Genomic DNA, 17762 nt, shown 5'->3' on the forward strand with positions numbered 1-17762 from the left:
GCCACTCCGCGGGACTTGGACACATGGAATGAACTCACTGCCACGGGAGAGGATGGAAATTAACTTAATCCGCAGGCACAAGAACTGGCTTCACAATCCAGTGGCGGGCTGGAGTGGCGCAGCTATGCAACCCCCCTAGTCCCCAGATAATCTTTGCTCCCACTAAAAACCAGTCCAGTAAAGCATCTTGTCATTAGCTATGGGGCTAACTATTATGCTTGATCTCATGAGTTAAGACGACGCATGCGACAAAAGCTACAGCCGTGTGTGGCTGATAAACAAGGGGGCAGGAAAGTGACGAGAAATACACGCGCTCGCTCTCATGTCACAAAAAGGAAAATACCAGCGCAAGAATGGACAAGGTTGGGTCGCTCAATTAGTCATGGACCAAAAAAGTCGCAATTTAATTCCCCTTAGGTCACCTTGACATCCTTCCCGGGCCCATCAAAGCCATCCCAGTCAGGGGCGTCTGATCCGTTGGGACGGCTCCCGCGAGAGTAGGCAAGCTCGACCCCCTCTATTTGCGCCACGGGCTGCACCACCACCACCTCGGCCCCGAAGCCCGCCGAGTGCCACGTCTCCATCATGCCGGGGAGCTGCGCAAAGAAATCCGGATGGCGCCGCCGCATCATCTGCAATGCCGACCCCGAGATCTGGTCCACCGAATGGCTGTGTCGAATGTCGCGCGGGAACTCGGGGACGTTGGCATTTGTCTTTGTCTTTGCACTGGTCCCGCTACTGTGGTTGCTGTCGGTTTTCTTGTTGGGGGCCTGCACGTTTTCCGTTTCCTTTTCCTGGCCCCCAGCCCCGTGCAGGAGGAACCTCTTCACGTCGTCCGGGTACTGGCCCATGCCGATGAGCAAGAGGTCGTAGTGCATCAGCGACGCCCTGCAGTGCCACGACCCTCCCGACTTGGCGCGGTGGTAGAGTCCCGTCAGGGCTGCTATGGCTCCCATGCAGCCGGTGCCGTAGTCTGAGATGGGGAACGGCGGCACCACCGGCTCGTCGAGCCCGAGGAAGCGGCCTTGCTCCCACGCCAGGCCGGTGACCTGCATTTTGTAGTCTTTTAGCATACCGTAGATTAGACTTTTTTTTTAAAAAAAAAGGGACACTCCCGAAACAAACGACTTACGCAATCGGCTATCTGCTGCCACCCAGGCCGGTTCGACCACTCCCCCACGTGCCCGAAGCACGTCTCGCTGACGTAGACGTAGCCCCTCCCGCGCCGCTCCGCCATGCTCGCCATCGCCCGCGGCCCGTACCCTAGCCTCTCGATGGCGCCGGGCCGGAAGCCCTCGATGACGACGTCGGCGTCGGCCAGCAGCTCCTCGAACCGTTTTCTGCCGTCGGCCGACTTGAGGTTCAGCTCGGCCGTCCGCTTGCCCATGTTGCCGTCCAGCTGGAAGAAGGGCACGTCGCTCAGGTGCGGGCAGTTGATCTTGAGCACGTCGGCGCCGTACTCGGCCAGGATCCGCCCGATGGTCGGCGCCGCGATGATGCGGCTGACGTCCAGCACCTTGATCCCCGCCAGCGGCCGCCTCTGCGCCGCGTCGCCGGTGGGGTTTATGGGCCGGAGGAAGGGTGCCGGTGGTGTTGTCGTCTCGATGGCGTCGACGCTCCAGGGCGGTGAGTTGGAGTTTGCCTTGCCCTTTTGACCGAGAGAAAGGGGTCAGTGTCAGTCACTTTTTTTTTTTATTTCTGTCCTGGGTGATTCTTCAACTCACATGTGCAGTCTGGAGGAATTCCTCGTGCTTCAACGCCTGGACGCCGGCTTGGCGGTTCAGCCCGTTCAGGAACTCGAGCTCGCTGACGGTGTACTGGCTCACGCGGGACTCGATCTCGTCCACAATGGCATCGTGGCCCTTTTCCGTCAGGTCGGGACGCCGCGCCTCCAACCCCAGCATGCGGAGGGTCGAGGATGCCTCGAGCGAGCCGTGGATGTGGTAGTACTCGCCCGGGTTTTTTGTGCTGTAGAGATTAGCCGACATGCGCCGGTAGAGGTCTGACTGCGCCTCGAGAAGATCGGTAGCTGTTTGTGCATTGTGAGCAGGACGTTCCCTCTTTGTCAATCCTTCATGTTATGCGGGTCGGTACCTTTGAGAAACTGAGTGGCCCCTTTTTCGGGCTTGGTGAACCCTCCAATCGACGTTAGATATGTCTGGAACAAGAACGCTGTTGTCCTTTCCAGATCAATCTTTATCCGTGGCGCTCCGTTCTGGCTTCCCCTTTCCGCTAGTTGACTTGCGACGCCATTTTGGGTTGCATCCGCAGCCGACGCCGTCCGTCTCAGCTCTGCAATGGCCAGACCAATACTCGCCTCGACCGCCTTCAACGCCGCCCCGAGCTCCGTCTCCTTGAACGGGATGGGAAAATACGGCAGGTCGCTGGCCGAGACAAACTCTACATTTCTTGCTTTTGCTGCAATCTCCTCCGGGACCGGGGCCAGCTGCAGGACTCGCTCAAGGACGTTGCGCGCCTCCTTGACGCTCGAGTAACCCAGCGCTGCTCTTGTCGGAGCGCAGTTGAGCTCATCGCAAAGTTTGTCACTCGAGTGATCCCACTGGCAACTGTCGTCATGTCCCGTCAAGGGGCCGTGGGTAACAAACCGCATCTTCCCTCTTGCAGATGACGAAAAAGAAAATATGAGTTTTTTTTTCCTGTTTTTTTTTTGTGTAACCCTGGGAAAGTATTTTGGGAGGGCCTGAAATTCGTCCGGTCCTGTGGCTAAGCGGCGGCTAGGTACCTGAGGGTGGGTATCTTTCAAGCACAAGCTTGGGCCCGAACCTTGAAGATTTCGGGTTTTCCTGACGCGGGCTCATAAAGATGCAGATAGGATAGAAAAAATCTACCTGACCTTTCAGAACGGTATGATGTGTCGGGAAAAAAAAAGAAGGAGGACAAAAACACAGATGGTACAGAGTATGGACAGATGGTCAACTTTTGATGGAGATCGATCAAAGGAGGAGATAAAAGCTTGGCGGGACTCGGGTTTTTTCCTTTTTCTATTAATGCCTTTATCCGACCCTATCTACCTAACTAGGGGTCGCACTTCTCAAACGATCTGGGTTACCTTGGAGCCAAGGAAACACAATTGCAGATGACTGGTGCGCTAAATCCTGGGGTTCGGGAGCTGCCCCTGAACCTACTCGACTCTTGCTCCTTCCTACATGTCCTTTGTGTCTTTTTATCCTTGGCTCTCGCGGCTTTTGAGCCCGCCCACTAAATGTCGAGGTAAAATTGTTTCGGAAGAAGTCAAAAAGCACTTATTCGCCAGTCGGTCGGGCCTTTGAAGCGAGGGATCGAGCCGGGTGCGGGAGCGAATTGGGCGCCAAATTCAAGTTCCTTGTTCGCGGTCTCTCGAGCTAAAAAAGGATTTTAGAGTTTTCTTGATTTCTGGCACTTGTTTAGCCTCGTTCCGTCATCTCAACAATGTGCTGCCCTCCCTCCGATCTTTTGGCTTACTCTTATTGTTAATCCAGGTACAATTCTGAAATTCCCTTCGAGTCGCGTCTTGTCTCTGCCGAGGTTAAAGCCCATTCCAATCATGTTAGTCACGGAAATTCCTTGGGCCAAACTCCCGTCATCAGGCCAACGACGAACAATATAGCCAAATAACCAGATAAATACCGTCAAAAGTTCTTCCTTTCTCCTCGTATCGTCTTTAATCCTAGCAAACCTCTAATTATATCTACCTCCGCTGACGTACATCTGGACACTACCCGTCGAGGAGACGAGTGAAGTCCGGCGGCTGGAGACATGAACTCTGGAGACATGGTCCGCGGTGGCGGACGCTAGCCGTCGATCCCGCTTGCGGATCACCACGCGACCTTGGCGACTAAGCCATGCACGCCTTTGCAAGCCTCCGAAGGCTGAAAATAAGGACACAAAATGACATGGCACATGGAGTGGCAATCTAAAAATACATACGCGCTAGCTTCGTTTCACCAAAACGTCTCCCCACTCTAGTTCTAGATAGTCTAGATAATGTCCTCTTGTCCGAGACAATGCGGCCTTGGCCTTTCTTCACCGTAGACGAGTCCTTTTGTTGTTTTTGATCTTCACAGTCGCCAGTGGACACGATTTCAGAGCTGATCTGTCGATTTCTCCTTGATAAACATGCAAAAGGTGGCTTGTCAAAACATGCCGGAAGCAGAAACCGGCAACGCTTTAAGCCTTTAACACGAGTCACAAATGCAACTTGCGGTGGCTTGCACGGATATGGGACAAGGCTGCATATTTCTTGGCGATGCGCTTATCGGGTCCTTCAAAAAAAAAACACACAGAAAACAGGGCACATCGTGATGGTGGTTGGTGCAAAGTACATGATGTCACCCCTAGTCGTGGCCCTGTTCTCCCACGTCCTCGGAGCCCGCCCTTACTCTTTCCCGACAATGACCATCGGTCGGGGTTCACTTTAGCCGCTGCCCCTCGTCAGCCAATCCGCCCTCCCAAAGAGCCAGAGGCAATACGACTCGTCGGTGGGGGTCTCCCACTCGTCGAGGGTGTGCACGCCCACGTCTCGGAGCATCCTGCTCAGCACCGCCTTGGACGTTTCCTCGAGCTCCCTGTCGAGCGTCTTGGTCACCGCCCACGAGGTCAACCACCCAGCGACCCCGGAAGGCCTCCAGGGCCGCCCGGCGCTGTTGATCTCGCCTACGATGGCGATCGCCTCGAGGATTCGAGCGACGAGGAGGTCGCGGAAGACGTACGAGTCTGCGCGGTGGTGGGCCATGAAGGTCCGGCAGACTCTGACCAGGGCCACGGGCAGGTTTCGGGTCAGCTCAAGGCTCTCTTGTGCGTCTGTGAATTCGAGAATCAAGGCTCGGACGAGGAGGTGGATCGCCCAGGTTCCTGCTAGGAGAAAGGCGTCAATGGGGTCGCTCAGATCGAGGCGGACGTCCATTCCTGCGGAGATGTGGATTGTGCCCAGCTCAGGCAAGTTCCGGGGTGCATAGTCTCTGCGTATGGCGTCGAGTATCTCGGCGGCTTTGTGTCGCACCAAGTCGAGCTTTGGGTCGCTGCTCTGGATCATGAGGGAAAGCCTCTCGCCGTATTCCGGGGTGGGTTCGGAGTTGTCGGACTGAGAGGGCCGAATGGACCAAGACATGCTTGTGTGGGTTTGATATGCTTTGAAATAAAAGCAGAGATTGGCCTTTCAGGTAAGTTTGCGAGGTGCAGAAAAGTCTGATGGCTGTGGATTGATCCAGAATGCAAATGCCCGTCGAGCCGAGCGGTGTTCGTTTTATAGTCTGGCCAAACACTTCAATCTCATTGTCCCGGTCCGAGGTTGGCTAAAGATCATTGTGCGGGCCCGGGTGCGCGCAGATGACGGAAATCACAAAGACTTCGTCCGCCTACTCGGAATTCTCAAAGAGATGTCAACAGCGCCAGCCACTGCGTTCCTAGGTTGTCAGAAACAACAAGGGGAATAGACTTTTACTTCGCAACATGGTATCAAAGAGGTGCCAGTATAGCCAGCTTGTCGGGCTGTCAATTGGTTTGTTCTATTCCACCTCGAACGTTCTTTGACCTCGGACAACATTACGCTTGTATCACAATATCTGAGCCGGTAGACCTTATGCGAGACGATGGCAGAAAACTACTATTTGTGCACTCTTAACTCGGGTATATCATTGTCGGTAGAATCTTTTCAAAAGAAAGGAAGTGATATGCCAGTCACAAGAACAAAGTCAAACACTAGCAAACAAATGTGCTACGCAAGGTTCTCCTGCTCACACCCGCCTGGGTTGGAAAGTGGAAACAGTGTAACGCATGCCACGTAGATATATAGTGTCTATTGCTCGACTCTAATCCATTATCCCTTCGACGGTGCTCTCTTTCACCTTGCCATGAAAGTGTCGTGTAGTCGAAAATGGGGATAGCCAACTCACGCGATCTTGCCTTGAATTCACACTATAACCTAGGAGGCTTTAGCATCCTCTGAGGGTCTTGATAGAGAATCAACATGTTGCAGATAATTCCATTGAACTCGCTGAAGATCAAGCGAGTAAGAGACAATGACGGCTTGCCATCTGTAGAATTGTTGACTTGATTTATGTTAAGCTCGTATCTTTACCATGTGTGCTTTTCCCTTTTTTCCGTTAACAAAAACCCGTTCAACCACATTAGCCCGTTCTCCTTCACCAGCCCCAACATATACCAAACAGCCCAGATCACAGAAGCCGCAAGCGGTGTAACCATGTGCCAGTGGGTTGAGAATTACGCAGACTGCGGCCACATAAAGAATGAACCTTAGGAATGCTGCAAAGACGCCCCCGTCAATCGAGAAAGAGCGCAATTAATCCCCCGCCTGGACTACAGCACTCGCCAAGATTGGTTTCCCTGTCCCTAGCGCGAGAGAAAATTGCGTACTTGCGGTGCGATTCAATGTCGCCTGGAGGTGTTGCAAGTGCGTTACTACGCCTTGAGAAGCTGGGTGTCTGAATTGCGCTGATTGCAGACACGCAGTTTGCGAAAGGTGTGCGCCCGCTTGGGTCAAGTGTTGTATGTGCCACATCAGGGGACGTCCAAGCACCATGAGGCGCCACGCGCGGTGTGGTGACTGGTGAGTGTATCACCATGCATGCTACATTGGCGCGAGTACGCCAAAGCTAAGTAATCGGATCCCAAAGACTTTAATATCCATCTTGAGGGATACTATCATATTGCTAGGGCTCGAGTCTCGGCCGGCATTGATCAGGAATGCGCTAGCACCATTGATAAACGACACTCTTGAAACCATTCATAAAGCCCTGCCGATGACAAGAAAGCACGCTAGATCGTAATGAGCTACGGTACATCCAGACTTTAATAGTGGACATGTACTCTTTGATTTCTACTTTGATCGCCATGTAATCCGTCTGCCCAGATAAACACAATTGCTGGTGGTGGAGAGATATTGAACATTTACATCGGATAATCTAGGCCTTTAACCAGAAAAGCCAAAAGCTGCTCACGGTGTTGACTACGGCGGGTAACCTCGACGTCTTGGGGGTTTAGCAGTTGATGAGAGAGCAAAGGTGAGTGTTTGAAAACCCTAGGGGCGTGACGGGCGTGATGGGCGTGACTCTCGTCGACGTGATCAAGTCGTGCCTTGGGATGCGCAACATCTATGATTCACTGTTAATGCTCAGTCATTCAGAGTTTCTATGACTGAAAAACAATACAGCATTTTCCACGTGAGAAGAGTGTCGGCATAAATTCTCCTAGTTGTTGACACCAATCATTGGCTGCTTTCGAGTGATTCAACTGGCCCCGTCACAATAACACTTGCCAAAAGGTAAGTTTATATCGCAAAAGGCACAACCAAGTGAAAGTGGTCTAGGATTCCATTGTAGCTGGCGTTGTCAAGTACCTATTTCTGTTGTCCATATCATGTCAAATTAGGTATTGACTGTCAAATCGATACATTCCATACAATACAACCTCAGACTGGCTTTACAGTCCATAGCGCCGTGCCACTGCTAAAATTCTGAATCAGCTACAATCAGGAACGCTATCCCAATCAGACCTCAACGTCTTGTCTGGTGTTCCTCGTTTAGAAAGCGTGAATCTACAGCCATCTTTCACAATACCAGAGTCGGCAGCGCACTCTACTGGCTGCCAAAACAAACGAACTAGACCAGCCAGCCGCGTCGCCATGGTCCTAAAGATCTACACCCACCACATGGCCTGCGACCGGCGCCCCATCATGGCCACGCACCCGGGCACCGACCAGCCCAGCAAGGTCATGGTGGACCCCTACGCCCAGCCCATCCGCTGCGACCCAGAGACCTGCCCGGGCGACCGCGACGCCGAGCCGCTGTGCAGATGGCACACGTGCTGCCGCGTGCGGGAGCGCGTGCTCGGCTGCCCCAGGGGCCACCAGGCCCAAGCGAACCGCAGCCGCCTGCCGCACTCCCGCATGGTCAACCACGACTGCGCCATGGTGCACGAGGTACACACCTACGAGCAGTCCACCGAGCGCTGTCGCCTGTTCCCCTCGACCGAAGCCGCCAGCGCCACATGCGCCCCTCCCGTCATCGCCACAACCACGCCGCCCTGGCCCCTCGTCCCCGCCTCGGCCGAGACCGACGACATGCTCAAGCGGTGGCGGACGGCGCCCCGCGAGACCCTGACGTTTGCGGCCGCGCGCCGGGCTCTCTTCCGCGCCGGCCGGGACCTGCACGCCGCGAAGCGGAGGGTGGCGGAGCGGACGCGGGGCGACGACGAGGCCTGCCGGGCCGGATCGGCAGAGCGGCAGGTCCTCGCGAGGGAGATGCTGGTGGACGCGCGGGAGCACCTGAGGGTGGTCAGGGGCCTGTGGCGGCTGTGGGCGCTGCAGGTGTTTATGGAGGAGCAGGTTGAGGGCGACCAGTGCGTCGTGGTGGACGACTGGTTCGAGGCGCTGCGGAGGGAGTTTAGGGCTCTGGATAAAATGGTCCTGCTGCCGCTGCGTTGAATTGCCATGTGTTGTGATTGACAGGGGTGGGCTAGTGGGTGAGTATGTGATGTGTTACTATTGGGCGCCTTTACTAATGGTATGCCGGCACAGCCGGTCGCACATTCGGCGTGAACTTTTCACATGCAAAGCCCGAATGTGTGCACAAGGTACCTCCCTACCTGCCAGAATATTCTAGCATTTTTGTGTCGGTGCAAAGTTGAAAGGCGTCAAGTATCGGCAATGTAAAACACAATGCGGCCTTGCAAATGCAACTGGCCGGAACTGGAAACATGTTTCCAGCATATTACAATTGTGGCTGCAAGCTCGTGACGTGGCTATTACGAGGCCGAAACTATTCACGCCCAGTAGTAGTTGCAGTGCACTGAACTGTGAACTGTGCAATTGACGGAGTTGCCTAATCGGGAAACCCGTTAATAATTACCCCATCAGGCATCAGCCAGGTCTCTTGTAACTTTCCCAGTCCAGATGCTTGCATATGTACAAAAGTGCAGAAGGGAGCGATCTGAATCAGCTGATAGCCAAGATAATGGAAGTACGGTACATCCAGGGTCGGCCAAGAGTGAAGCGGGAAAACAAGGCCAGGTGATGGATACCCAAGCAACACAGTCTGAACTCTACCTAGATTGAGCTTTGAACATAGGACCTCAAATATTCCCCTCGGAGCAGGGCCGATTACCACACCACCAGCCAAGACAAATATTGAATCCATTATTTGACACATGGGCGACATATCTTCTCTTATCGTTGAAAGGAGGTTGTGTCTTGGCACCTCTTTTGTATTTGACAACTGGCAAAAAATCCAAAAAGTCACGCCGCGCACCCCCCCCCCCATTCAACTAACCGGCGGCCCCCCGTGAGACAGCTCACAGCTTACCCCGCCCAAAGAAAGGCGGCGCCTGACCGGTTCTCGAAACGGCTCTTTTCTTAGGGAGGTATGGTACCCAGCAAGGCCGACCGGAAAGCTCATCTGTTATTTGTCGCCCTCGAAAACCACCAGCCTTCTGCAGCCAAAAAGAAATAAAAAAAGCACTTTTTTGGGGGAAATCAGGCGGCTACCAAGGGTCAAAAAAGTGACCACGAGATGACGCCTCTTTGACATCATTCGTCCGGACAGTTTGCCGTCCCAAATGCAGCCCCGTCGCCCTATTTCTTTTTCACCTATCTAGGTAGGTACCAAAATGCAGTTGATGGCCTTTCATGGCATCTCCGAAAATGTACTTGTCGACCTCGGTGTTGTTCTCTCGTTTTGATGTACCATTTCTCCCCCAAGAGTTATGTACCTCAGCTTGCCCTTTAGCCTACCCTGGTTTTTAGCTGCACCTACATACAGATACTGAGGGGACCCAACATCGAGCTTAGCGCCCCACCCCTCCCAAACCCACACCTGCAAGCTGTATACTCCGCATGGGAACCCCCTAAGCTATCAGAGCTTGACCCCTTACACCACCTCGCACCACAAAGACCACTTGGAGGCAGCACTGGGGTTGCTGGCGCAGTCTGCTTCAGCCAATGGGGCGACACGGTCTCATTTGAATCTGTCTTGTTTACATACTTGGGGTGTCGTGACGCATCTTCTTTTTTTTTTCTCTCAAAGGCTTTGTACAGTGTCGATAGTAAACAATCCACAATGCGTGGTTTTTGCCTATCGCCTCTCCCTTGCCCCCCTCCCGCTTGTGACTGGGAACAAAACGGATCAAATGAACCGAAAAAACGGGGCTGTAGTTGCCTACTATAGTATTGCCTCGGGCTTCTCCGCATTTTAGCACCCGTGGGGGGTCATTGGGGGAATTCGATGGAAGGGAAACTATCGAATATAAAAAGAGGCTTGGTCGACCTCTCAATACCCGTCTTTCCTTTGCTACTCTCTGCACAACACAGCCAGATATCTTCAAGACTCCAGAATCTCAAAGAACAACTCATACCATCTTACAACCACCCAACCAACACGACATCAGTCAAAATGTCTCCCGCCACCTGTGGTTGCAACTCTTGCTCCTGCGCCAGCTGTGCCAGCTGCTCATGCTGCGTACGTTCACCTCCATTGCCCGACCTTCCCAAGCTTTATTTGGATGAAGCTAACTTGATACCTCTTCCCGGTCTTGCAGACTTCTTGCGGCAAATAAGCTGCTCAACCTACAGCCCAAGGTTGTTGCATAGATCGTCAAAGGGTTGACGATGGCGTTTACGTTGGCTGTTGTGGGTTTAGAGGATTGGTGATGGCGTTTGCGTTGAGCTGAGATTGGGCGGGTTGCTTTCGAGGCATAGACAGGCGAGGGTGAGGTGCATGTAGTTCGAATTCTTTTGACATTACTGCAATAAACCACACTCGTTTGGCATTAATTACAAGATGTTTCGTGAAAGGAATATCATATATATAAATTGTCATGTCATCATGCCACCCGTCTATGCGAAAAATCATCACTAATCTAGTATGCATACATTTGTAATGGCCCCCCATCTATCTTCAAACTCCGGTCAGCACCCAGCTCAAAAAATCACTCATATTTATTCGGCGCCCAGTTCTGCAGCCACTCCCGCGCCCTGTCCCGATCGCCCTTCTCCGCCTCTACCGCGGCAACGCACCACTCGGGCCCCCACACCCCCTCGGCAGCAAGCATCTCCGCAACCACAACGTTCCTCTGCGTGGCCTCGTCAACGCAAAAGTGCATCGCGGCGTTCTTGTCCGCAATGACCTCGGGAGTGACCAGTGGCTTGACCAGCGGCAGCGCAGCAGAGGCAGATGTCCCCAGTGCCTCTTTCCCCGTGTTCGCCCGTCCCGTTCGGCACCACTCATTACTGCACCAGGACCGCCCACAACCCGTCATCAGCTGCGTCAGGTACCGCCGCTCCACGCGTCGACGCAGCGCCTTGCCCTCGGGGTCGTGCATGGACACGTACAGCGGCCCATAGCAGCTTTTGCAAAAGCCCATGTCGTTATTCGGGTTGCCTGCCGGAGGGCCCACCGTTCCCCTGGGCCCCACACCGTGGAGCGTCCGACCGCACATGGAATTTCGACAACCAGACGGCGCGGCGCGGCCCTTTTTATCCATCTCGTGGTGCCGCAGATGGCTAGACATGTCGCGCAACCTGACAATGGCGCCGCACAGGTCGCAGTCTGCGGTACGCGCTCCATCGGCACGCTCATGTGCCGTGAGTCCTGTGTAAGCAGCCTGTGCAACGTCGGAGGGGTCGGTTGGGTCACCCTCTTGCGGCACCTCCAGATGACAGAATCGGCAGAGGATAACCTTATCTGGACAATCTGTCACTCGATGACGGGACAAGGCGGGCACCGAGTCGAACTCGAGAGTGGCCGAACACGAGCAGCGGAGTGTGTTGGACGGGTGCATACGGCCGTTGTGCTTTTGCTGTGCGAAAAGTCTATCACCGTATGACGAGCAGTGGTCACAGTGCCAGTGCTCGCCAAGTTCGTCACGGCTGGCGACAAACCCGCATTGTGCGCATTTCGGATTGCGGGCACACCGGAGTGTGTGCATGGTAAAACTCTGTTTCGGAATCCACTGTCCGCAGTCTTTGCACTTTTGCAAGTCGGCAACATCCTCAGGAACCACATCAGCGGCCGACGTTGGCGCACGGTTGGTGTCTGTTGCGTCCCAGGTGTCAACGCGAAGGGAGAACTTCTGCGGTCCAGCGGCAGGAGCAGCCTCATTTCTGAAGCCATAAATCGATATCATCAAACCCTCCACTTCATCTACCTCATCATTTCCGAAAGAGCCCGCTGGTATTTCCAACCTCACAGGCTCGCGATTAGTATATGGCCCCATGCGAGCGGTCCAATGTTGTAATTCCCTTGGTCGCTGGCGAAGATGGGGAGTCTTGGGGCTAACGAAAATATCAAGAAAAATCCCAGCTTCGTCCGACTGTGGTACAGCTTCGATGACAAGACCACGCGATTTGTCCCATGAGGATAAATCGTAGTCAACATGATCGCCGTGCCGCACCTGTCCTTCTACTGACTTCCATATGGTAATATCGCCTCCTGGTGGGCTCTTTTCTGTACTTTCCGTCTCCCTCGAGCCATTCATGCCGTTGCCGGCCTCTTGTGCAGTCGCCGTGGGTATCCTCAACAGGTCCAGTTCCAGATCCGTGTCAATCACACAGATGCCATCACCTTCAGGCTTCACGCTCTCCACTGTAAACTCGTAGTCTTCTGTTGGGCCCCTCTTGACTTGTAATATTGTGCCCGTAGATAACGTTGTGTAACCTTGCCGAAGCTCCCTCTCCAGTAAGGGTTCGAGAATCGCCGGGTCGTAGCTCGCGTAGTCGTGAACCGGTGCTAGGCCGACATAAACTCCCTTGGGGAGTTGGTGTGCTGATATCCTGACATTATCCACCCTTTTGCTCCCACTCTCAGCCTCACCATCGTCTACTGTGCTGGTGTTTTCTTGCTCCGCCAGCCCTAGTGACCGCAAAAGAAAAGGGCTCAGCGTGACCTGTCCCTCCTCGGCAGAAAACTCTCTGACGCCAGCGTGAACAAATTTTCCATTCCTTTCGTTCACTAAACGAAACATCAGCGGGTATGGAAGCTTTTGCTGCTCTGGCTGAGGAGCAGATCCAAAGCTGTTGTATGGGCTGGTGTATCTCGTGACTACCGGCGTGGAATACGAGTAAGCCGATGCGGCAGAAGCCGATGCAGCGGCGGCATTGGCGTCTAAAAGCTGTTGCAGGGCCGAGGAAGGTAGTATGATCTTGTCCCCGGTTGGCGTAGGGGCCGTTCTGTCAATCGCGAATATACCGGACCATTTGAGTTGAGGTGGGGTCGAGTCTGTCATTATTGGATTCTTGTGCCTAGGCGAAAGGACTTGGAGGAACAATTTTCATGTATTTCTCGATGGCGCGCTGGTCGGCGACTAGTAGGACGAGGAAACAAAAGCTTTTGAAATCGACGTTGCTGAATGAGTTGTAAGTTCATGCTGATTTCTTTGCGATTCTACTCGCGTCTGTTGCGCGTCAACGGTGACAAAGCATCTTTGCCTAATCGTAGTGGGGAGAAGGCAAGCTGTGTTGGGTTTATCGATAAGAACCGATGACGAAATACCGGCTCTGCAGCTCGCCAAAAAAACATTTCGGCGCTCTTGCTTACTTCAACGCGAATTCGGGTGCAGGGTAGGCGAGCACGTTGGCAACCGAAAGGAGGACCTCAACAGATTTGGACAACCTCGAAAAATTTCGGATGCGATAAACCTATGACAAGTTTCCAGAGCAAAAGAGTCAAAAACCTTGCTCAATGGCAAAAATAGACGTTGGTCTCGCTACGACCTACTGCAGAGGAAACAGCTTAGTTCTGTTATTGACATGCGTACACAGCTAATATTCCTCGTCAGAGTCATGATGTCAGTCAGAGCCTCGAATGCCAAGCCAGATCACACCGGGTATGCCGACAATCTCTCCCCTAGTTGTCAGAAGCGTTGTCACAACCTGATATTGTTGAAATACTAAAACCCCACGGCCCGAATTGCAATTCCCACAATCAACCCATGTCAACTCCGGGCAGGCTGTTTCTACCAAAGTAACAAACGGAAATCTGAGCTGAGCATGCAGCGCCTGGAAACATGCAGGCTCCGCTTGGCCCCTGCAAGTGTAACATCAAGGTTGAAGCTCGCTGCTGCCCTCCACTACTACTCCACATGCGCCCCGTTCAGCTTGCGGGGAAATCCTTATCTGCCGACCCAATCCTGTGCAAGTCGGCTAAAATGCCATGTCATAAGTCACCTCACCTCCCTCCTCCGCAAGTACGGGGTATGTCTACTGTATTGTACAGACTGTAGATCTGGAAACGGCTGATCTTTTTGTCCAACTATCCATACTATATATAGTATATACAGCTGTCAGTACAGTGTTTGCAGCATTTGCATCCCATAGTTCTGTCAATTGTTAATACAGTGGATGATCCCCCCTACCCTATCTACTGTGTGGGCGAATGTGCTACGGCCAAACCCATTCCCAGTTCGTGGCCAAGCGGCAGCATGGCGTTCCCTCTCAACAGCTTGGCGTTTTGCTTACAAGGTGCTTATCACCGACGCGACGCGGATGCACGGCCCACTAGTACCAGCCGATGCTCATGGCTATTATTTCCGCTTTTGCGCTGCTTGTTTGGACCCTGATTATCGATGCGGTGTGCCAAATGTTGTAGTTTTCTGTCATGGTTTTGGAAATGTGAATTGTTATTTCTGTATCATCACAATGCTCCAACGGCTTCCGAAATAGGTGACCGCTCCACTACCTAGGAAGTCGCACTCAACCTCCCTTGGTCGACAATGAATCGAAAACATCCCACTCCCTGCTCATGAGTGGTGCGCTATCACTTGCTATGCTTATCTCTTAAATTGCCCACTACTAATGCGTGCAAGCACCACACAATCTTGACGGCATACTTTTACTTTTTCTGACATATTTCTTTCTTACCACGTAGTATTTTATGCACCAAATCAATTGACTAAGGTACTTGAATGCAAGCACTGATTGGCGCTGACACCCAAGCCCAAAAGGTTCCCGGGCAAGTCACGGACTTTGTGCCTCCCACGCTCCTACCGCGAATGATATCCACCCTCCACCCCACGCACCCGCGACCACTTTAATGCTACCCTGCATTCTGCGACTACAGTCGCTGCAACAGTACAGTACCACCCACCACACATCCCGCTGCACACCCCGGCACCGGTGTGTCTGGACACTAGTCTCCAACCTCGAAAGCCAAGTCGGATTGGCGTTCCTGGCTCTATAGGAACACATCTCGTTTCGGTCGTATTATATCTTGGCTTTTTAAATTTGATCTTCCTGCAATTTCTCAATCAGTGGTTCTTTCTTGTTTCTTGCTCAATCGCAAGGCAAGGCAACACCAAAGACTATATACCACATTGTACCCGCATCTAGCTCATTTAGGTACCTGCTGCAAGCTCTCAAGGTACCAATCCTAAGTTGCAATATGCCGTGGCTCGAGCTCACACCACCGCTGCCGCTGCCCGTGGCCCCTCGCGCCAACAAACTCAAGACACTACCAACTGAGATATACACCACCACGCTGAACTATCTGCTTTCGAACGACTTGATACTGCGCCAGACTTTACCTTACCTGCCACCATCTTCCGTCCTTAAGCTCGCCGCAACCTCGCGCGACTTTCGGAGCTTGATTTACCACACGCCCGGTGCGCTCCGCCACCTTGATCTGACTGGTGTAAAGGCCGCCCACCTCGGCAGCGATGCACTAGATGGATTTCGCGACGCAGGCCAGCCTGACAGGCTGCTCACCGAAGACGAGTTAGTTTGCTTCTGGGGACGCGTTGGTGTCTAGACCACCGACTTGTTTGTGCAAATAGCTGACGATCCACATCCTGTCCCCCAGATACTACTCCGCTCCCCTCCGCAACATCTTTTCCAAGCTCGGTCGTGCCAGTCTTCTGCCCTCTGTGCAGACTCTTATACTAGATGGTCTCTCTGTGACCGCGGAGCTAGTCCATGACCTCATCACGGACCCGTCGCTCAACATTCGCATCCTTTCCCTTCGGGGAGTCAAGAACCTCAACGAGGGGAAGCTACAGCAGAGCCTGCAAACGGTTTGCAGGCCTGGCAGGCCCGTAGGGACGCCCCGTGTCCAGGGCATATACCTGTTCTCGGCGCCGTCGACTCAGGTGCAGAGCTCTACGCCAGGCTCCTCCCGCGCATCATCTCCAGACTCGGAATGGGAAGTCCAACCCCCATGGCCCGGCAGCCAGGACAACTGGTACCAGAGCCGCGGGCGGGCCCTTGCTCGGTCTGTGTCCCCCGAGTGGGCCCGTACGATTCAGGCCTGCCGCGGCGTCATATCATTCGACGCAATCCTGTGCGCCGGTCCGCGCCACCTCAACTCCCCCGCGCTGGGGCTCGTAGACGTCACGTACACAAGCGGCCGCGAGGTCCCACAGTGGGCCGTTGCAACGCACGCTCTCGACGGGTGCTCGGGCTGTGGCGCCGCGCCCGAGGGGATGACTGAGTGGGGGAGGTCGGAGAGGAGTGACTGCCCGCTACTGGAGCCAGTGCCGCTCCATTCGAGCACCGTCAAGGCCGCAGGTCGCCCGTCGCAGGCGGAGGGCGCAAGGTTTGTCGCTCGGTGTGCGGATTGTCTGTGGAACCGGCATTGCAACAGCTGCCTCAAGTGGTGGTGCGAAGCATGCTACTCCGGTGTGGGAGGAGCCAACTCGAAGGTAAGGTCCCTTTCACGTTGAATATCACCTAGGCATGATTTGTTTTGAGGAAGCCACTCGCTGGTCGATGCCATGGCACAATATGCTGCTTTCCATTGGCCATGGGGACGGTGAAACCCTTGTTATCTGGTTTATTTTCCGAGGATTTCAAGAGGGAGTTTGATATGAGGCTAACACAATTGTGTTTCGATTCCAGGCTGGTGTTGCAAAGGATTGTTGGGAATGTGGTCCGAACGTGAGTATCCGCGTCAAATATCCGACGGCGTTTAGTGTGTCATGGGTTCTGACTCTTGATGATTTGCTAGTGCTTCGAATGCATCTCTGCAACTCAGAGGACCTGCAAGAGCTGCTGTGGCGGCTACTGTATCATCCATAACGAAGGCTCAACTTCGACTCACGTGAGTAACTACCCCGAACATAGCGATTCTATTTTTGACTCGAACGTTTTACTGACTGATATGAATGTTGATCAGTGTGACTGTAAGCCATGATCTCCAATGGAATGACGCGCAGTACCGCAGCGTCGGTTACAGTAGTTATTCCATTTTGCGACAGTACAGGAGTACGTCAATAACATGACCATGCTAACTTGCTTCTTCCAACTCTAGGGTGCTGCTCCAGGGGTAGTAGCTTGAGGGCTAGAGACCTCTACTAGTCACGCTGCCAAGTCTCTTATGACATGAGCTTTTGTTAAGAATCGGCGGTTGCCATGCATTCATTCTTGGAGGTCAAGGATCAATTAAAATTCGCGTCGGACTGCTGCTGTTCATTTCCCTGTCTCTACCCTACAACAACCTCCAGACTCAAATTCCCTGGAGAAAAACAACCCCACTCTTCGTTGGCGTCTGGCTTGTAACGAAGTTATGAAGCGTGTTTTTCCTACGATATCTCTCCACTCTTGGCTAGCACTCCCCTCCATTACTAGAGCTGCATTTTGCTGCTTCAATACCAAATACCCATCAATACTGCAATTGTTAAGGAAAGATGGTGGTGTAGTGATGTATGTAATCTCGGCCAATTCGGGCGTCAAAGGAGCCGATCTGTGTTCCCTTAAAAAATAGCAGATGAGGTTAATTATCGTATTCGTTTTCGTCTGCCATTTCGTATTGTCTGTCACAATG

General features: G+C 53.3%; 6 protein-coding genes across 6 annotated transcripts; 3 read left to right on the forward strand and 3 right to left on the reverse strand.

Annotated features, from left to right (window-relative positions):
- Positions 1-413: 413 nt before the first annotated feature.
- MGG_05580 (CAIB/BAIF family enzyme) lies at positions 414-2611 on the reverse strand (the record flags this gene model as incomplete). The annotated part of the gene is made up of 4 exons (XM_003710408.1): positions 414-1049; positions 1133-1648; positions 1725-2029; positions 2095-2611. 4 exons carry the CDS (start codon positions 2609-2611, stop codon positions 414-416), a joined length of 1974 nt encoding a protein of 657 aa, XP_003710456.1.
- Positions 2612-4414: 1803 nt separating this feature from the next.
- Positions 4415-5107, reverse strand: MGG_05581 (uncharacterized protein; the record flags this gene model as incomplete). The annotated part of the gene is made up of 1 exon (XM_003710409.1): positions 4415-5107. One exon carries the CDS (start codon positions 5105-5107, stop codon positions 4415-4417), a length of 693 nt encoding a protein of 230 aa, XP_003710457.1.
- A 2532-nt stretch (positions 5108-7639) lies between these two features.
- MGG_05582 (uncharacterized protein) lies at positions 7640-8440 on the forward strand (the record flags this gene model as incomplete). Its single annotated transcript, XM_003710410.1, has 1 exon — positions 7640-8440. One exon carries the CDS (start codon positions 7640-7642, stop codon positions 8438-8440), a length of 801 nt encoding a protein of 266 aa, XP_003710458.1.
- A 1893-nt stretch (positions 8441-10333) lies between these two features.
- On the forward strand, positions 10334-10825 carry MGG_15154 (uncharacterized protein). The gene has a single exon (XM_003710411.1). The coding sequence runs from the start codon at positions 10404-10406 to the stop codon at positions 10614-10616; it is 213 nt and encodes a 70-aa protein (XP_003710459.1). The 5' UTR covers positions 10334-10403; the 3' UTR covers positions 10617-10825.
- On the reverse strand, positions 10764-13465 carry MGG_05584 (uncharacterized protein). The gene has a single exon (XM_003710412.1). It carries the CDS (start codon positions 13231-13233, stop codon positions 10939-10941), a length of 2295 nt encoding a protein of 764 aa, XP_003710460.1. The 5' UTR covers positions 13234-13465; the 3' UTR covers positions 10764-10938.
- Positions 13466-14984: 1519 nt separating this feature from the next.
- Positions 14985-17722, forward strand: MGG_13121 (uncharacterized protein). The gene is made up of 6 exons (XM_003710413.1): positions 14985-15718; positions 15804-16641; positions 16838-16876; positions 16947-17039; positions 17115-17121; positions 17250-17722. Exons 1-6 carry the CDS (start codon positions 15387-15389, stop codon positions 17294-17296), a joined length of 1356 nt encoding a protein of 451 aa, XP_003710461.1. The 5' UTR covers positions 14985-15386; the 3' UTR covers positions 17297-17722.
- Positions 17723-17762: the final 40 nt, after the last annotated feature.

Source organism: Pyricularia oryzae, chromosome 1 (assembly GCF_000002495.2).
Source record: "Pyricularia oryzae 70-15 chromosome 1, whole genome shotgun sequence".
NCBI lineage: Eukaryota > Fungi > Ascomycota > Sordariomycetes > Magnaporthales > Pyriculariaceae > Pyricularia > Pyricularia oryzae.

What these genes read in the sequence shown, in the direction of transcription:
- MGG_05584 (XM_003710412.1), bottom strand. Translation starts at nt 13,233, where the DNA reads ATGACAGACTCGACCCCACCTCAACTCAAATGGTCCGGTATATTCGCG.
- MGG_15154 (XM_003710411.1), top strand. Translation starts at nt 10,404, where the DNA reads ATGTCTCCCGCCACCTGTGGTTGCAACTCTTGCTCCTGCGCCAGCTGT.
- MGG_13121 (XM_003710413.1), top strand. Translation starts at nt 15,387, where the DNA reads ATGCCGTGGCTCGAGCTCACACCACCGCTGCCGCTGCCCGTGGCCCCT. An exon ending in AGGCTGCTCACCGAAGACGA is followed by an intron (nt 15,719 to 15,803) that starts GTTAGTTTGCTT and finishes CCTGTCCCCCAG; the next exon opens with ATACTACTCCGCTCCCCTCC. An exon ending in GTTGGGAATGTGGTCCGAAC is followed by an intron (nt 16,877 to 16,946) that starts GTGAGTATCCGC and finishes ATGATTTGCTAG; the next exon opens with TGCTTCGAATGCATCTCTGC.